The sequence below is a fragment of the Mastigoproctus giganteus genome, chromosome 9 (genome assembly GCF_048544385.1).
Source record: "Mastigoproctus giganteus isolate SK-2022 chromosome 9, ASM4854438v1, whole genome shotgun sequence".
Taxonomy (NCBI): domain Eukaryota; kingdom Metazoa; phylum Arthropoda; class Arachnida; order Uropygi; family Thelyphonidae; genus Mastigoproctus; species Mastigoproctus giganteus.
Window position 1 is genome coordinate 165,562,510 of NC_143583.1, and position 19,462 is coordinate 165,581,971.

The following is a 19,462-nucleotide window of genomic DNA, read 5'->3' on the forward strand; positions in this document are numbered from 1 at the left end:
TCCACAGTTGTTGTGTTACTCCATTCCATGTATTCCATTAACGTTGTGCATTCCATGAATCCTTTCCAAACAAGGTGACATTTATAGTGTTCATAAGAAAAAATATAGCCACTCTAAATCACTGTTAATGGTAGAAAAATTAACTGGGGTTCAGGATGCTCTTGGGTATTCTCTATGGAAATGAATAAATTGAAATAGCAGTCACAGTTATGATATAGGCACGGTGACAGGACATTTTAAAAGTCATTTCAAATATCTCAATTTGCATAATTTTAAATCCTTCATATGGAGTTTTGTTTTAAATGAACAACTCTATATTTACCCAAAAATTCAATTTAGGGGCCCAGTTATCTGCATGCTAGTCATATTTATTATTATTTTTTTTTATACTGTGATACAACTACCAAGATGTAAATATATGATCAGAAATGTTTTATTATTAAAAGTACTAGTTTCAATAACAGGTGATAATGTTATTGAAAACTACTATAATCATTAATGTTATACAATGAATTTGTATGATGTTTATTGAAATAAACTTTATATGTAAAATATTTTACTGGTATCTTATCTTTTTAGTATCTTTCCATGATGAAGACCAAAACAGGGATGATGGAGATACCAAGGATGATGAAGTCACGGGTCCAAGACCTATGCTGCCATATTCATCTATGTTTGTTTTTTCTCCTACTAATCCGTAAGTTATTTTTTTATATCACCCTAACCTTTCTGTTCACAAACTTTATGATGATTTTCACAAATAGAAGATCTGCAAATGCTATGGTTAACTGAGGAGTGTTGGTAACACAAAATCTATTGTGCAAATGGTGGCGTGGCATCTGACAGATGTCAGTTTTATTTGAAATTTGTAGAAAAAATTATTTTTAGAAATAATAAAAAACAAAGCAATGCTTTGTTTTTTGTTAATTGTTATCAATTCTTAATTTAAAAAAAGGCAAAAGGAATATTAATTTTGAAAATTTAAAAAAAAAAAAAAAAAAAAATCCGACAAAATATATACAGCAATCGATTAGTCCAGTCCGATTTTATAGTTGAAAAGACTGCTATGTGTGCAAAATTTTAAACATTTTATGTACTAAAATTAAAAAAAAAATTAATCTAACTATTAAATACTGTTCTCTGACTAAAAAATGAATAGCAAATGCTTAGAAAACGGTACTCACCTTTTATAAATCTGCAATAAATTTTTTGGTAGATGGTGGCTAAATTTAGGTTGGAAGAAGCATTAAAAAGAACTAAGGCGGGGAATGGAGTGAAAATATTTAAAACAGATTTTAAAACGAGCGCAAGGAAGTAGAAATGCAGATCTCCAATCCTTGGTTGTCATAAAGAGGTTAAAAGACGCGAACGAAAAAATGAAAAAAAGAGAGAAGACCGGTGGTGCCAAAATATTAGCAAAATAATAGCAATGATACATTTTTGTTTGCATTATATATATATCCTTGTATACAGGGGACACCCAGACACATGTCTATCTCCACCTAATCATTCTGTATCGACGTAGTAATATGTATGTTAGTGTAGTGTATCGTCTACTAATTTGTCAGTGCACATTGCACTATTTTCCTGCATCCACCAGAGATAGTGCAATACTGGTGGATGCCAGCAGTCCTGCTCCCAGGCTGCCCACACCTGGGAGAGCCATCAAAAAAAAATAAATAAAAAATAAAAGTTTTCCTGCATCCACCAAAGGCAAAAAAAAGGGTAGATGCAAACATTCTGCTCCCACGCGTAGCCCCCCAAATAAAGAAATGAAATAAAATAAATAATAACAATTTTAAAAAATTTAAAAAATAAATAAATAAAAAATTAAATAAAATGAAAATAAATAAACAAATAAAAAAAGTAATAATAACAAAATAAAATAATAAAAAAAGTAATAATAACAAAATAAAATAATAAAAAAATGTGTACAGTTAAACTAGCTGGTATCAGTAACAACTGGAATTAGCCTCCTTTTTCTAATCACCTGCCTACAATATTCTTCAAAAACCAAATAGTGCTCTACAGAAGACAGCCTCAAAACACCTATTAAAATCTGGTTTTAAATTTCTTAATATAACTCTAAAATTGTAATGGACAATCATATAAAATGTGATCCCAAGTTTCAAGACTAACACATACAAAATGGTTGCTCCTCTAATCCTAGTTGAAATAGCTTACTTCTTAGGGAGCCATGCCCTGTAATCAAATATTAGGCCTCCATACATGGGTAAAACCATCTATTCAGTTTATTTTTAAAATTAAAGCCTACATTAGGGATAAAAAATGTTCTTTTGCAAGTCAGGCTACTATCCCAACGAGTTTGCAAATTTCAATTAATTTCAGCATAATATTTTACTTTTCCTGATTAATTCCGACTGTCAAATCTTTAGTAACACCCATAAACGATATCTGTGCCCCTGTATGCAAAAAATTGCAAAATGCTCTGTATAAGACTGCCAAATCCAACAGAAGAGTTCCTGTAATAACTTGCAGAGCAGTCGTCGACACTGTTTTGAAACCTTCAATATTGTCAATAGCATAATTCTTTGGATGGATATTAGCTTCTGTCTGAATTCCTCTTTATTTATTCAAACATACAAATCGTGCACCATATACCACTATTGGGAGATATATAGCCTTGTAATAAAGGTTCAAAACTCTTTTGCTTAATCCCCAGTCTTTCCTAGTCTCCTCACCATAGACGCAGTATAATTTTTAATCTTATTACTCAAATGCTCCAAGTGATGTGTAAATAACAGTTTATTATCCAAGATTATTCCTGAATATTTGACCTGCGAGACTAAATATTTGACCTGCGGAGTATTTGTGTGTTGTTTGTTTGCATTCAGGGTGGCCTGTTATAATCAAGATTTCCCCTTAGTAGCATCATAACAGTCTTATTTGGTAAAATTTTAAGCTTATTCATATATGCCCATGCTACCAGATCACTGACTATTATTTCTAATCTGGCCTCATTCACTGTCCGAGATTTACCGGACACATGGAAGACTATTGTACAAATTGGAGCAGAATGGTATTAAGGGTAAGTTGCTACAATGGATAAAAGGATGGTTAAGTGTGAGAAGACAGAGGGTGGTAATCAATGGGTGCTGCTCTTCTTGGACTAATGTTATTAGTGGAGTCTCACAGGGTTCGGTGTTGGATCCACTGTTGTTTTGTATATTTATCAATGATATTGATGAAGGTATATCAGGCTTAGTGTCGATACAGATGATACAAAGGTATATCAGGCTTAGTGTCGATACAGATGATACAAAGGTTGGCGGGGTTGTTAATGACAGTAATGGCAGTGTGCTACTGCAACTGAAGTTTGCCTATTCTCCAGCCACTGCAAATTGCAGTGGCTGGAGACTAGGCACCTGCGCGGTGATCTGATTGAGGTGTATAAGGCCTTGAATGGGTTCAGCACGCTGAATTCTGATGGGATCCTTCCACTTGTTCAGATTACAAACCTAAGGGGGCATAAATTCAAATTAAGAAAGGACAGATTTAGAATAGATGTGCGGAAATTTGCCTTTAGCCAGCGGGTGGTTAATTGCTGGAACAAACTTCCATCTGTCGTTGTGGAAGTTGATAGGTTGAATAAATTTAAGGAGGAACTGGACAGGCATTTGGAGGGAATGGTGTGATTTTTTTTTTTTTTTGGCTGATGCTGCATAAGCTCATACATTTGCTTTCTTGCATCACATGCCACTACTACTACTACATAGGAGAGCAGATCATTAGCACAAGCCAATTTATGACAAAAAAGGATACGCTTTTTGCAACCACTGGTTTAATACCAAATTCCAGAATATTGGTCCTAAGACTGAAACCTGTGTCGACAGCCCCTATTAACATCTGTACTATAAGTTAAATGCTGTGATCTTACAACGATTCTCCTACCTGTAAGGTAGCTCCTACTAATGTATAACAAGTTCGAGCATGACTGAGTCCTTAAAGCTGAAAGGACACTTTGATACCACACAATATCAAAGGGCCCTTCGAAGTCTATAAATAAAGCCATTACATACTTTTCATTAAAATTCTGACTAGAGTTAATCAAATCATTTATTGTGTCTTCTGTAGAACATTTTTTTTAAAACTATTGATAATCAAAATTCAACTTCTTATCATTAAACAATTTTTAAACCTTAATAATATCAGGGATCTCAAATATTTTTCCTAGATTATCCAATAAAGAAATTGGTATATAGGCACATGGTTGTGTTATCAATTTACCAGGTTTTTGAATTAACTTAAGCAAGGCAACTTTTCAGAACCCTGGAAAAGTTGTCTCAATAATATATTTGTTAAACTTATTTACCAATATATCTGGAAAAATCTCAACAAATTTTTTAATACAGCTGTTTTCTACCAAGTGAATTCCTGGTGTTTTATTTTTATTAATACTACCACAAATTGTTTTTACTTCATTAACATTAAATAGCTCAAACTCAGAAGATCCAATGTATTGACTGTTCTCCCATCTAATTTCAGCCTGCTCCACAGTATCTTCACAACTGTTATTATTTAAAAATAGCTGATCAGTAATTGCAACTATAGTGAAATTCCAATAAGTTGATTCATTATTATTTGAAACCACAGTACTAATCAAGGTGTTGACAGTTAACTTGTTCCTAGTTATCTTAAACAGTAGAACCCATGGGTCATTATTACAAACCGTAGAAACCAACTCTTTCCATGCATTATACTTATGGTCATAAATGGCTTTTTGATACTCCCTTCTTTTAATTTTATATAACTCCCTATAAACTATGGCAGGGGTTAGCAAACTTTTTTGAGTAAAGAGCCAATTTTGATTTAATTAAAAATAAAGAGAATCCTAGGAGCTGCACCTCAGCTCAAGCTGGGAGGGGGGGGAGAGTTATTTAAGAAATGCAATAGAGTGGGAAGGTGTTTTATGAAAAAAAAATATTTTTTGAAATATTATTTATTAATACTGAAAAAACGTAACAAACATCCAATTAGGTACAAATAAAAGTGACTTTTTCTGCTGAACTTCTTGAGCAAATCTTTCAACGTCAGGCGAGTATGACGTAATTTTCATCATTAATCATGCTTAGAGACTCGCATTGTTCAGAAGGTTTCTTGATTTATTTTTAATATAGTTCATGTTGAGGCCACGTTATGTCAAGAATTTGGGTATATTCTTACCATGTGTACGCCATATCCAAAAATTTCATTACTTCATACAGCATGTTCTCTCCCCCCCACTTTTTCTTACTATTGAACCATGAATTGTAAAACTAAGAGAGTAAGCTTATCTGGGAAAAGATCTATACCTCCCAAAAACTTCCTAGTTCATTTCACAAATATACGTAGTCTCAATTCTGATCTCAACGATGTTCGTTTCCAATTGCAGTCTGCCAAACCCCCTGTACTTTTTCTGACTGAATCTCAGTTATCAGTTGATTCAACTACTGCTCATCCCAGTTGCCCAAATTATTTGCTGTATAATTCCTTTTGCAATAAAGGTGGTACTTGTGCATACGTCCGTCCCAAAATTCCCTGTCAGAGACTTGGTAATATGAAATCTCCTCTTTGTGATCTTCTCTGGCTTAAAATCTCTCTACCTCATTATGTAAAATTCATCTGTTGTCTCTACCGTTCTCCCAACTCCACTAATCACTTAGAGCTGTTTGACTTCCTCCTTTTGCAACTTGACTTTCTCCAGTCCAACTTTCCTAACAGTGAGGTAATTTTTCTTTGGTGATTTTAATGTTCAGAACTCCAGCTGGCTTCCGTTTTCTAGTCACACCGACCCAGCTGGTTGAGATGCTGAGGCTTTTGCAATGACTAATGACCTTGCACAGATTTTTCATTTACCTACAAGAATACTGGACAGTCCTAACCACGGAGCCAACACCCTTGATCTTTTTCTCACAAACAACCCTTCTAAGTACACGGTCAAAGTGAATGATCCTTACGGCACCTCAGATCGCAACTTGGTGGTTGTCTCTTCTCCAATGGAGCCTTTATCCCATGGCTATTCCCAGCCTCTTATTGTTTGGCATTATAAGAATGCAAAATGGGATGACCTGCGAGATCTCTTTCCTTCTTTTCCCTGGTCGAATTACTGTTTCAAAACTTTTGATGTCAACGTTTGCTCAGATCGTGTCAGTGAAATTATTCTTGCAGGAATGGAATCCTTTATCCCACACTCCACTTTAAAATCTCATCCTTTATCTAAACCTTGGTTTTCCAATAAATGTGCTAAGGTTGTTCAAGAGAAGAACATTGCATATTGTAATTGTCTTGTTTCCAATTCTTCAGTTTCATTTTCTGCCTGCACCAAAGCTCGCAACAATTGTAAAGCAGTTATTAATCAGTCCAAACTAGATTTTGAACAGGCTAAGAATAGAAAACTTGCTTCTTGCCCTAATGGTAGCCAAGCATTCTGGTCTCTTGCCAAAGTTATTAGCTGCAACTTTTGCCCATCTCTGCTCCCACCTGTGTCAAAATCAGATGGTTCTGTTGTCACTTCAACTAACGATAAAGCTGACCTGCTATCATCCAATTTTTCTTCCAACTCATGTATTAATGATCTTGGTAAAACACCTCCCACCATTCCCAACATGTTCCATTCAATGCCTCCTGTGGTCTTCTGTCAAAAGGATATCAGAAGGATTTTGACAAATCTTGATGCTAAGAAAGCTCCAGGTCCTGATAGTGTTTCTCCACTTGTTCTCAAAACCTGTGCTCCTGAACTTACTCCTGTTCTTTGCCGCCTTTTTTCACTTTATTATTTCAAATTGTTTTTCCTTCTGCTGGCAAATTTTCTCATATCCAGCCAGTTCTTATAAAGGGTGATAAATCGCCCCCATCCAATTATCGTCCCATTGCAATTACTTCTATTCTTTGTAAAGTAATTGAGAAATCAATTAACCGGCAACTCTTAAACTACCTAGAAACCTTCTGTCTGATCAATGATTGCCAGTATGGATTCCGTCAGTGTTGATGCACTGGTGATATTCTGGCTTATGTTACCCATTTATTTACAAATTCAATTTAAAAGTTAGGTGAAACATAAGTAGTTGCATGTCAAAAGCTTTCAGTCGTGTTTGGCATAAAGGTCTTCTAAACAAGCTTCCATCTTATGGATTGCCAACTGTTTTTTGTAATTGGTTATCCAGTTTCTTCTCTTATCGCTCACTGAGGGTGATGGTAGATGGCTATCTATCTTCTGACTTCTCCACTAATGCTGGTCCCCCAAGGTTTAATTCTTTCCCCCACTCTTTTCCTCTTGTATATTAATGACCTTTTATTGACCAGAAATCCTATCCGTTGTTTCGTCAATGATAGTATTGCATCCATTGCATTCCACTTTCCATTTTGAGAGGCGTCTCCATAGCCAGGTGGGCAGGGGCAGCACTGTGTAGCACACACTTCTTGATTAGACCGGGGTTCGAGCCCGTGACCACCAAATACGGAGGATGCGGAAAGATCAGGGAATGACCACCGCATATCCCCGGAGCAATATGGCCTTAGTTGCTAATGCTCCTAAAAACAAAATAACAACAACCATTTTGAGAAACCTTGCCCTGATCAATCACATTCAACTTCTCGAATATCTGCTACTAATTCCTTAAATGCCGATCTCCAGTTAATTCTCCAGTAGGGCAAAGACAACTTAGTTGCTATCAATGCTTCTAAAACTCAGTCTTGTCTTATATCTTGCAAAAAGGATTCTTCTGCTCCTATGCTTATCTTTGATGACACTTCGATTTCTAAGCAAAATGAAAAATCTCTTTTGGGGATTACCCTGACTTCTAATCTCTCTTGGCACAAGCAATACAAATATTGCTTCCTCTGCATCTTAAAAAACTTGGTTTTCTCTTTCGCTCTCTCGGCATTACTTTTCTTCCAAACAGCTGTTCACTCTGTACAAATCGCGAATCCGCTCTACCGTGGAATATTGATCCCATGTCTGGGGTGGTGCCCCCAAAATCTCTCTCGGGCTTCTAGATTCCATTCAGAAGAGGGCAGTTAGGTTAATTAATGACTCCTCTCTAACAGAGTCTCTCTCTCCTCTCTGTCTCATAGATTTACTATTCCTCCTTTTCTAGCAATACTTCCTTGGGCACTGTTTTTCTGAATTGGCTTCTATAATTCCCGTCTCTTTTTCAAAACAGTCCAAACATGTGCCACCACCAACCAACATCCATTTACTGGCCAACTTCAAACTCACAGAACCAAATTTTCATCTTCCTTGTTTATTCATTCAGCTGCCATTTTCTGGAACAACCTTCCTTCATACGTATTTCCTGAAAATTACAGTCGACAGAAGTTCAAGTCTAATGTCAACAAATATCTCCTTTCGTCTTCTCAAACTCCAACCCAAGCACGGTACTAAGTACTATAGGTTCTAATATCTCTCGTGTTTGGGGTTTTCAATAAAAAAAAAAAAAAAAAATATATATATATATATATATATATATATAAACAGTAGGGATGAATATAAAAGTTATTAGCCAGATACTAGCCAAATTGAGGTACTATTACTATACTTATCCCTACTTCCTTTCTCCTTATGTTAGCTATAGCTTGCTTTTCTATAAATAAAAAATAATATCACAACAGAAATTGAAAATTATAATTGGCCTTCTTTTTTTTCTTTTTTCTATATATTTGTTTTGAAGGTATCTGTTGGGCTAAATGTTATCTTGCCTGTTTGCTACTAAATTATAACAAAATTAAGTTTAAATTTGGACACTGATAAACAGGAAGATGGTAATCAGAAATAGATAGCTCTGTTAATTATTAGTAGGATATATTGAGAGGGTAAGCCCTTGAAGAAGTCCCTTTCAATGTATCTCTACACCAATAGTTAACTACATAATCATCACTATATTATATACAAAGGGTACTAGGAAAGTTTTGCAATATGACGCAACAATGAATCACAGGAAGCTCCTTGTTGCTGCATGTTGAGACATGTTCATACGTGCATAGTAGCCGCCGCGCCAAGTCGATGGGCTCAGTTATTCATTAGTAGTGAGAGTGTAAAGTGCTTGCAATGGCATCATGGTCACGAAATGAGATAAGGACTGTTTTGCGGTATAATTTTGTGCGTGGTTTAACCATAGACCAGTGCTTAGAAGAAATGACTCTTGCACTAGATGATGATTGTCCACATCGTACAACGATATTCGGGTGGTATAGAGAATTCCAAAGGGGAAATTTCACTCTGGAGGATTCTGAGAGGCCGGGAAGGCCACGAACGTCAGTTACGGAGGAAAACGTTACTGCTGTGAGGAAAATGCTTGACGAAAACAGGCAAGTGACCTACCAACAGATAGAGGATACTTTGGGCCTAAATGCACCAGCAATTTGTTCGATTCTGCAAGATCATTTGCACGTGAAGAAACTTTGTTCTCTCTGGGTGCCGCATCAACTGACTGAAGAGCAGATGACACGACGTGTGACTTGGTGCCGGGAGATGTTAAAAAAGTTTGATAAGGGACAATCTCGGTATGTGAACAACATCGTGACAGGTGACGAGACTTGGCTGTACTATTACGATCTGCCGACCAAGGCTCAAAACAAAGTTTGGGTCTTTGATGATGACAACACACCCGTAATTGTCAGAAAATCCCGATCTGTAAAGAAGAAAATGATAGCTGTATTTTTCAAATCGAGTGGAATTGTGGAACGTGTCGTTTTGGACACGCAGAAGACAGTCACAGCTAAGTGGTATACTGAACAATGCCTGCCTAAAGTCATTGGATCTATGAAGAACCTGCGGCCAAAGTCAAGAATGGACCTCCTGGTACCTCCATCACGAAAATGCTCCAGCTCACCGCGCCAAAGCCTGCACCGAATATTTGACCACGACAGGACTGAAACTTCTCGAGCACCCTCCCTACAGTTCAGACCTTGCTCCCTGCGACTTTGCACTGTTCCCGCATGTGAAAATGAAGCTAAAAGGGAGGCGGTTTTCCAGTGATGAGGACCTTCTACGGGCTTGGGACAACGAGTGTGCTTTACTCCCTAGTGAAACTTGGCAGAACCGGTTTAAAGATTGGTTTCGGAGGATGGAGAGGTGTATTGAATGTAGAGGAAATTACTTTGAAAAAATTAAATAAACAAAGCTGTATTGCAAAACTTTCCTAGTACCCTTTGTATTTATATTTTATTACTAATTATATGTTTATTTCCAGGGTTTGGCCTTGTAGGCCTACATGGGCTATTTTAGTCTTTAAGTTATTTTGGCCTTATGGCCTACTGTAAGCTGTATACTGTTGGTGTTCATATAAATACCACAGACTGCTTAATGATTTTGGTATACCACTTGTCTATATATATATATTCTGCTGCACTCAAAGAATACAATTACATTGTCAGCAATGATACAGGGGACAGCACCGCTGGCTTTTCTGTTTTTCCCATGTGAGGCTCTTGCCAACTTTTTGAACTAATCCCTCATTTCTTTTGAACTAAGGGATCACTGTAAGTTACTTTATCCTGCACCATGTTTGGCACAATATGTTTAAGGCTTCCATTCGACATATTTGTCCATTTATGGAGGCAGATCTGTTCTGCTTCAGCTTGCATCCATTTGTGGGTCTTAATTAATCTCAGAAGCACCAGATGGTGCCACTTTTCAACCTCTGTATTCAAATCAACCTTGGTGAGGTAGATCTGATGAAGCAACTTTCACAGTTCTGTTTCTTGCTGGCCCAGGACTAGAACTTGAGTAGGCTGGTCTGTGGATCGATGTCGCAACCAATGTTACACTCCCATATTATTATTATTATCATTATTATTGTTGTTGTTGCTCTTATATTATTTCTCCCTGATTGGATGTTTTGCATTGTGATGGGTATTGCCAACAAGTATACAGGATAGTTATGTCTGGCCTTACTGTTGGTCGAGGAACTCTCTTACTATCCTACAGGTATTCAGGATTGCGACATTATAGAGCTCATTGTAGGTGTTCACTGAGATACGTATTGCTGCTAACCTGTTATGTTAAGCCAGTGGTTGACATGATGATCTGAATGGTCGTTATTTGTTGCATATGCATATGCCACATCTCTTTGATCTCCTGTCTTAGGTTCATATACAGGCATACCTCGGTTAACGTTACCTCTGATAACGAAGCCTCGATATAACGAAGTCCGCAATTTCAAGCCCCATTTAACATAAAAAAATATTCCAATTTAAGGCCAACGCCCGACAATCATCCGATTGGTGACTGACGGCGACTCGTTACGTATTCCCGAGTGCTCCCGAGCTGCGGGCATGTCTGTTATAACAGTTTTGCGTGTCAATCGCGTAATTTAGTTGTTGTTTATGTGATTGATGTTGTTTCAGTGTGGCGCATTGCAATAATCGACGTAGGTTCTTTATAGCATTACATAACGTAGATTTTGTAAATTTTAATAGAAATATTTTTGTTTTAGTTAATTAAAATGTCAGAATCAAAGAAAAGAAAAGCAATTTCTTTGGAAACTAAACTAAATATCGTACGACGTGTTAAAAGCGGCGAAAGAAAATCCTATATGGGACATTCTTGAGGATTAGCGCAATCAACTTTAACAACCATACTAAGTCAATCAGAAAAAATAAAACAGTCTGCTCAGAATTGTACAGATGTTACAGCGGCAAAATTAACTCGCTTAAGGAATCCAATTTTAGAAAAAATGGAGAAAATGTTAAGTTTGTGGATAGATGATATGTCACAACGTCATATGCCTTTAAGTCAAATGGTGATTCAAGAAAAAGCATTATTTTTGTTTAATCACCTGAAATCTAAACAAACTGAAGAAATTACGGAAACCTTTGGGGCTTCTCGTGGTTGGTTCGAGAAATTTAAAAAACGGGCCAGGATTCATAGTGTAAAATTAACAGGAGAAGCTGCAAGTGCAGATGTTGAAGCTGCAAATAAGTTTCCAGAAAAACTAAAGGAAATAATTGAACGTGAAAATTTTCCACCAAATTTGGTGTTCAATGTTGACGAAAGCGGTTTGTTCTGGAAACGGCTACCAACAAAAAGCTTCATTTCTATTGAAGAAAAATCAGCTGCTGGATTTAAAGCAGCCAAAGACCGTTTAACGTTACTCTTTGGATCAAATGCCTCTGGTGATTATAAATTAAAATTGCTATTAGTTTACCATTCAGAAAATCCGAGGGCGTTAAAAGGTAACATAAAAATGAATTTACCTGTAATATGGAAAGCAAATAGAAAAGCGTGGGTTACCAAGGAGTTATTTACTGATTGGTTTGTTAACCACTTTTGTCCTGGAGTAAAACAGTATTGTCAAAAAAACAACTTTGAAGAAAAAGCTCTTTTGTTGTTAGACAATGCTCCGGGACATCCTACTGATCTTAACACGTTGGACACATGCATTCCTGTCAAAGTTGTGTTTCTTCCAGCAAACACAACTTCCCTGATTCAACCATTGGATCAGGGAGTAATAGCATCATTTAAAGCTTATTATCTGCGTCGAACTTTAAGCAATTTAACTGAACTAGAGGATAAAGTGGAAATGACAGTTAAAACTTTTTGGAAAAACTACACCATTAAAAACGCAATTGAAAACATTGATAGTTCTTGGAAAGAAGTCACTAAGAAATGCTTAAATGGAGTTTGGTGCAAAATATGGCCAGAAGTTGTACTAGAAGAAGAAAATAACATCCAAGAAATTAGAAATGAAGTTATCCAGATGGCTCAATCAATAGGTTTCGAAAATGTCGATGAAGAGGATGTTAGAAATTTATTGAATGCAGAAGATGATGGTTTTTCAGTGGAAGATTTAGAAAACCTTGTTAGCAACGAAGACAAAGATAATGAAGGCGAAGTTAAAGAAGTTCCTGCCGAAAAAGTGTTAACAACCAAAGATTTAAAAAGGTGCTTAAATGACATTGAAAACGTTTTAAATTTTTTTAGTGAAAATGATCCCGATTTAGGAAGAAGTGGAAGTGTTATTGTTAAGCGATCAGTGTTAAATGCAATAACTCCTTATAGGCAATTGTTAAATGAAAGAGAAAAAGAGCATAAACAACAACTTTAGACTCGTATTTTAAAATGTGATTTCACTTTGTATGTAAGTTGACTGTTTATTTAATAAAACTTTTCTTTGTTCGAAAAAAAGCTTTTCATTTTCTTTACGTAGGAACATATCCCTATTCTGGCCATAGTATTTTTACCTCTGAAAACGAAGTTTCGCTTAACGAAGTAATTTCGTGGAACGCATCCTATTCGTTAATCGAGGTATGCCTGTACTTCCCGATTTTTTCCTCATGGGTTTTCTGAAAGTTGCCAGCGTTGGGCACTGCTAGTCAATCAGATAGGTAGCCTTTTCCTTGTTGTTGACAAGGCTTATGTCCGGCCTGTTATGTGGGACGCCTTATCCATTATTATGGCATGGTCCCAGTACAGCTTGTGGGTTGGGGTCTCTAGTACTGCCTGGGGTTCATACTTTTAGTACACTACACTTTCTTTGATCAATTGGCATTTCCTCACCAGCTTCTGATGTATTATTCTGGCTACCTGGTCGTGTCTCTGACTGTATTCAGTCTGGGTAATCACCTTGGGTCTAGTAGTGATGTGTTGGATCATTTCTGAGGCCAGGTGGCATTGGACACTCCAGGCTCCTTGTTGATGAATTTTCTCTAGTTTCTGGTGTTGATTACTTGGTCTTGAATGGTGAGCATGAATCCTTCTGTCTTGGAGAGGAGTATCTCATTCATGAGCCATGCATTGGAAGCAGTTTTATCTGTGATCTTGATGGTCATTGTAGTATTGTAGTGTCTTCTTTGCCCATCTTTCTAGATTCATTTGTGCCATCTGTGCGGGAGGGGACTCCTCGCTTAGGTTGAGTAGGGTATACCACTTGTCTATCTTCTTATGGCCAAAGTGACCAAATCCATCCTGATATCATTGCTGAATTCTTCGATGATCTGGAGTAGTTGCTTCTCTTTTGCCATGTAGAGCTTGAAGTCATCCATGTACATCAGGTGGGAGAAGGTGTACAGGTTCGTCCTTCCTTCTTTGAGGTTATATCCGTACTTGCTGCTGTTGAGCCTAGTGGATAGCTGGTTGAGTGCTAGACAGAACCACAGTGGGCTCAGGTCATCTCCCTTAAAGATTGCTCTCCTGATTGGGTTTGGTCTGGTTGTGATGTTCTTGACCTTAATGCTGGTTCTCCATTTCACAATCATTGCTTCTAGGAAGTTTATCACTGTCGGATTGACTTTATAGATCTTCAGCATCTGTATTAGTCAGCTATGAGGCACTGAGTCGAAGGCCTTGCAATAATCGATGTAGGCAATGTACAGGTTGCGGTGCTTCTTGTATGCTAGCCCTATAACTGTGACATCTATGGTTAATTACTCCTTGCATCCTTTCTGCTGTTCGACCATTATGTTCTGGCTCTCCAAGTGGTCTGATATCTTGTTGGTTATACAGCTAGTCAGGATCTTGTGCATCATTGTGACGCAGGAGATTGGCCTATATTTCATCATCTTTAGGCTTCAGATACGTGAAGACTGCTTTGTGCAAACTGTAACAGACTGCTTATTTTGCATCCTTGAGTGACAAACTTCGAGATTGTCTCTAGATGCCGTATCATTCGAGTGAACTGCTCTGCAAATTGCTTGTTGTTATTGTTATTGTTATTTTGGTTTTTAGGAGCATTAGCAACTAAGGCCATGTTGCTCTAGGATATGCGGTGGTCATTCCCTGACCTTTCCGCATCCTCCATATTTGGTGGTGACGGGCTTGAACCCCGATCAAGAAACGTGTGCTATGCACTGTTGCTCCTTCCCACCTGGCTACGGAGGCGCCGCAAATTGCTTGTGTGTACAAGTGGGCTTCTTTTACCAGTAGTTATGTATGTTATCTATTCCTGGGTTTTGCCAGTTGTGGAAGTTCCTGTGGTAGTTTCTAATCAAGAATAGGTATTCAAATTCCAAGTATCCAATAGAAATCGATTGACCACCTTACAGAGCCGAATTATGAAAATTATTCATGCCTATAAAAACACAGGTTGCGACCACATCACTTCATTCCTGTTTTCTTTGGCTTGCTCAGTGGGATAGTCACATTTGGTTTAGTATAGTAGTGTAGTAAATAAATTTGATGAATCTGAAGTGCTGGTCAAGATATCAAAGGTGATTATTGTTGGGATATCAGAGAAGTGGTGTCATGCAGATATTAGGAATAAAGAATTGGAATTTGGGGAGTTCAATGTGTACAGAAAGGATAGACAGGATAGGAAGGGAGGAAGGGTTATGTTGTTAATTAAAAAAAAAAACATAAAATCTAAGGAAGTGCATCCAGTTGAGATAGATGGCCAGTGCAATGATGAGTCAGTTTGGTGTGACATAAGCACTGGGAAAGCGAAAATAAGAGTAGGAGTTTGTTATAGGTGTAATGACTCTAATGTGTACAAAGAACAATTGTACAGAGAAATAGAGTGGGCCAGTAAATCACAATGCCTGATAATGTGGGATTTTATCTTCCCAGATATTGACTAGAACCTGTGGTTGGTCACTCGCACACTAGCAAGACTTTTCGGGATTTATTGGATGATTGTTTTCTGCAGCAGCATGCTCGAGAGGCAACTAGAGAGGATAATACTCTTGATCCGGTTATCAGTAGTTATCATTTGTGTATTAAGAATTTGCAGGTAAAGAAACTGCTAGGTGGCAGTGATCACAGTATACTGATTTGGGATTTAATTGAAGATATAATTACCATCAGTGGTAAAGGGAAGGGTTTTTGCTTTTGTAAAGGTGACTACAGTGGGATCAACTGATGATGTTACCAACAGCAAATTCTAAGTGGGAGCATTCAAGGTATTGGAAGTTACTAGGCTTTTTGTTCCAACTAAGAAATACTGTTCTAGGTTTAGGCCTAAATGGATGTCAGATGAACTAATGAGACTCATGGCAGAGAATAAAAATGCATGGGATGCATATATATTATCAGGCAACACAGAAGCCTATGGCAGATATAAACTAGTCTGTAATCAATTCGCAAAGGAGGTTATGCAAACGAAGGCAGATTACAAGAAATCTTTAAAAAAGGATGCTAAGAAAAACAGCAAGAACTTCTTTACTTTTATAAACTCTAATTGGAAGGGGATGAATCGGATTGGTCCACTTGATATTTATGGTTCAACTGTTGATGATCCTGCTCAGATACTTCTTAATCCGAATGAGTATTTTGCATCTACATTCACACATGAAGAGTTATTAAAGGAGGAAAATGCCTGAAGTTTATCAAATTGTAACAGACTGCTTAATGATTTTGTAATAACAGAGAGCAAAGTGGAGAAGAATTGTTGAAGTTAAACATAAGAAAGGCACCTGGGGTTGATGGGATCTATCCAGTTATATTAAAAGAGGCGGCAAAGGAAGTGAGAAAACCCTTAGCCATAATTATGAGAGCATCCTTGGACTCAGTGGGTGTCACCACAGACTGGAGATAATTGCCGACCAGTTAGTTTTACTTTTGTTCCAGTGAAAATAATGGAGTCATTTGTTAAAGATGCATTGCAGGATCATCTAGACAAGACTGCAGTAATAATTCAGACAGAGCATTGGTTTGTTAAGGGAAAGTCTAGTCTGACAAATTTGATTGGATACTATGATGTGGTTACAAAGGAACTAGTCGAAAAATAATTTTGTTATCATATACTTGGATTTCAGGAAGCTTTTGGCACTGCGTGTTCAAGACTACTGTACAAATAGGAGCAGAATGGTATTAAGGTCAAGTTGCTATAATGGATAAAAGGGTAGTTGAGTGGGAGAAGACAGAGGGTGGTAATTAGTGGGTGCTTCTCTTCATAGACTGTTGCTTTAGTGGAGTCCCACACTGTAAAGTGTTGGGCCCACTGTTGTTTTGTATATTTATCAATGATATTTATGAAAGTATAGCAGACTTAGTATTGAAGTTTACAGATGATGCAAAGGTTGTCAGGTTTGTTAATGACAGTAATGGCAGTGTGCTACTGCAACAGGATCTTGAAAATTTGGGCAAATTGGCTGAGAAGTGGCAACTGAAATTTAACATTGAGAAATGCAAAGTACTGCATGTGGGTAGAAGAAACCCCAGAGGAACGTACCAGCTGTGTGATACTACACTTAGGGTAGAAAATGAAACAGACTTGTGAGTGATTGTGCAGTCATATATGAAGTTTTCAGAGCAGTGCAGATAGGCTTCCAGAGCAGGTCTTGGGGGCACCTCCATAGCCAGGTGGGCAGGAGCAGCAATGCGTAGCACACACTTCTTGATTAGACCGTGGTTCGAGCCCATGACCACCAAATATGGAGGATGCGGAAAGGTCAAGGAATGACCACTGCAGATCCCTGGAGCAATATGGTCTTAGTTGGTAATGCTCCTAAAAGCCAAATAACAAACAAAGAGCAAGTCATAGGGTATTGTCAAAGATATACAGGAATTTTGCTAGCATGGAAAAGGAGTTGATTATCCCTTTGTATAAGGCAATGATCAGGCCAAGCCTTGAGTACTGCTTACAGGTGTGGTGGCCTCATTTTAGGAAGGATGTAGAGTTGATTGAGCATGTACAGAGGAGAGAAACAAGATTGTTGAGGAGGAACGAAAGGACCCTCTTACCAAGAAAGGCTTAAGTTCTCCAGAAAGTGGCCATAGACTTGGCACCTGCAAGGTGATCTGATTGAGGTGTATAAAGCCTTAAATGGGGTGAGCACAGTGAATTCTGATGGGATTCTTTCACTTGCTGACATTATGAACCTGAGGGGGCATAAATTCAAATTGAGGAAAGACAGGAGCAGAATAGATATGCGGAAATTTGCCTTTAGCTACCGGGTGGTTAATTGCTGGAATAAACTTCCATATGTCATTGTGGAAATTAATAGCTTAAATAAATTCAAGGAGGAACTGGGCAAACTTTTAGAGGGAATGGTTGTGTGAAATTTTTGTTTTTTTTTGGGTGATGCTGCATAAGCTCTTATGCTTGATTTCTTGCATCACATGCCTGTATTACTACTACTACTACTACTCTTTCCACTACTCAGGATTGCTAAGTTGTTGTTTAGTTGATTCTGTAAGATGGCAGGCTAGTGGATGACTTTAAGGTGGGCAGTTCAAGGTGAAGGTGGCATATTAGCTTAATATGTCACACAGCATCATTTCGGCACTATGAAACAGTTTCTTGAAACAGGAACCATTACAAGAAGAGCTGGCCAGGGTTGCCCGTGAGCTGCAACCAGAGCAGACTGCTATCTGGCTGTAGCAGCAAGATTCAACCCCATGATCTCCTCTCATCAACTGTCCCTTGAGGTTGCTGCGTCCACAGGTGTAAACATTGCGAACCAAACTCCATTAAGAAGGCTCAGTTCAAGTGGACTCTATGGAAGGAAGCCAGTGGTTTGTATCCCACTCACCCCAAACAACTGTAGAGCTCGTTGAAACCAGTGCCATGAACACATGAATTGGAGCCCTGGCAAATGGGATACAGTTCTGTTTTCTAATGAGTTCCATTTTATCCTTCAAACAGATTCTAGATGTTATTTCAATGACGAATGTCGTACCATCCCTCCGATATCAGAGAAAGGGACAATTGCGGTGGTGGTGTTCTTGTGCAGGGCGTAATAATGATCAGTGGCCACAACCTCTTCATGTTTTTGATAGGGGTAACTACAGAGGTACTGAGAACAGATTCTCGAACCCTATGTGTGAATTTTTAGTGGTGCAGTTTGCCCAGATTTTCTTTTCATTCACGACGCCACTGCACATAAAGCTTAAGTGGTGGAGGAATATCTTGAAACTGAAGATAACCAATGACTGCTGTGGCTAGCACAATCAGCAGACTTAAATCCAATTTATCTTGTGTGGAATGCCCTGGGGCATTGGATTTCATGCTGATAGCCACCTCCTCGGTCACTTGTGAGCTAAGGTCTGCACTGCTGGAAGAATGAGATTTGTTGTTCTAGATTCTTAAAGACATTCTTATGTAAAGCATGGTCACTTCTGTTAGGCCTGTTTTGATGTTGTAGGGAATGATGCATTGTATTGATGTCATATGACCATATTTTCAAGCCCCTTGTATCAACTTCTGTAATGTGACCTTTTTTGGTAATTTGTTTACACAACCCCTATAAATATCCCTGTGCGAGGTTTCTTGCTGTCTCTTCATTTCATTGTTATTCTATGGTACACCACAATACTAAATTTTATCCCACTTCATATCAAGCTGAATTCATGAGTTACACTGTGTTTTCTACATGTTTTGTTAATTTTGTTGAGCAGTGTGTTATTGGCCAAGGAACTCTCTGACTATCTTACAGCTGTTCAGAATTGCTGCACTCTAGGGTTCTATGTAAATGTTCTCTGTGAGGCCTACTGCTGCTAATTTCTTATGGAGGCTCTTTGGCATCATGCCATTGGTTGATACAGATGGTCATTACTTGTTCTGCATGTCACATTTCTTTGACTTTC

General features: G+C 37.9%; 1 protein-coding gene across 1 annotated transcript in view; it reads left to right on the forward strand.

Moving 5' to 3' along the window:
- LOC150080869 (voltage-dependent calcium channel type A subunit alpha-1-like) overlaps window positions 1-19,462 on the forward strand; it is a 1,489,217-nt gene that overhangs the window by 461,406 nt on the left and 1,008,349 nt on the right. The window contains exon 20 of the mRNA XM_090381686.1: window positions 580-697. Within this exon, the coding sequence (XP_090237812.1) occupies window positions 580-697 (118 nt within the window). The remainder of the gene's footprint in view (window positions 1-579; window positions 698-19,462) is intronic.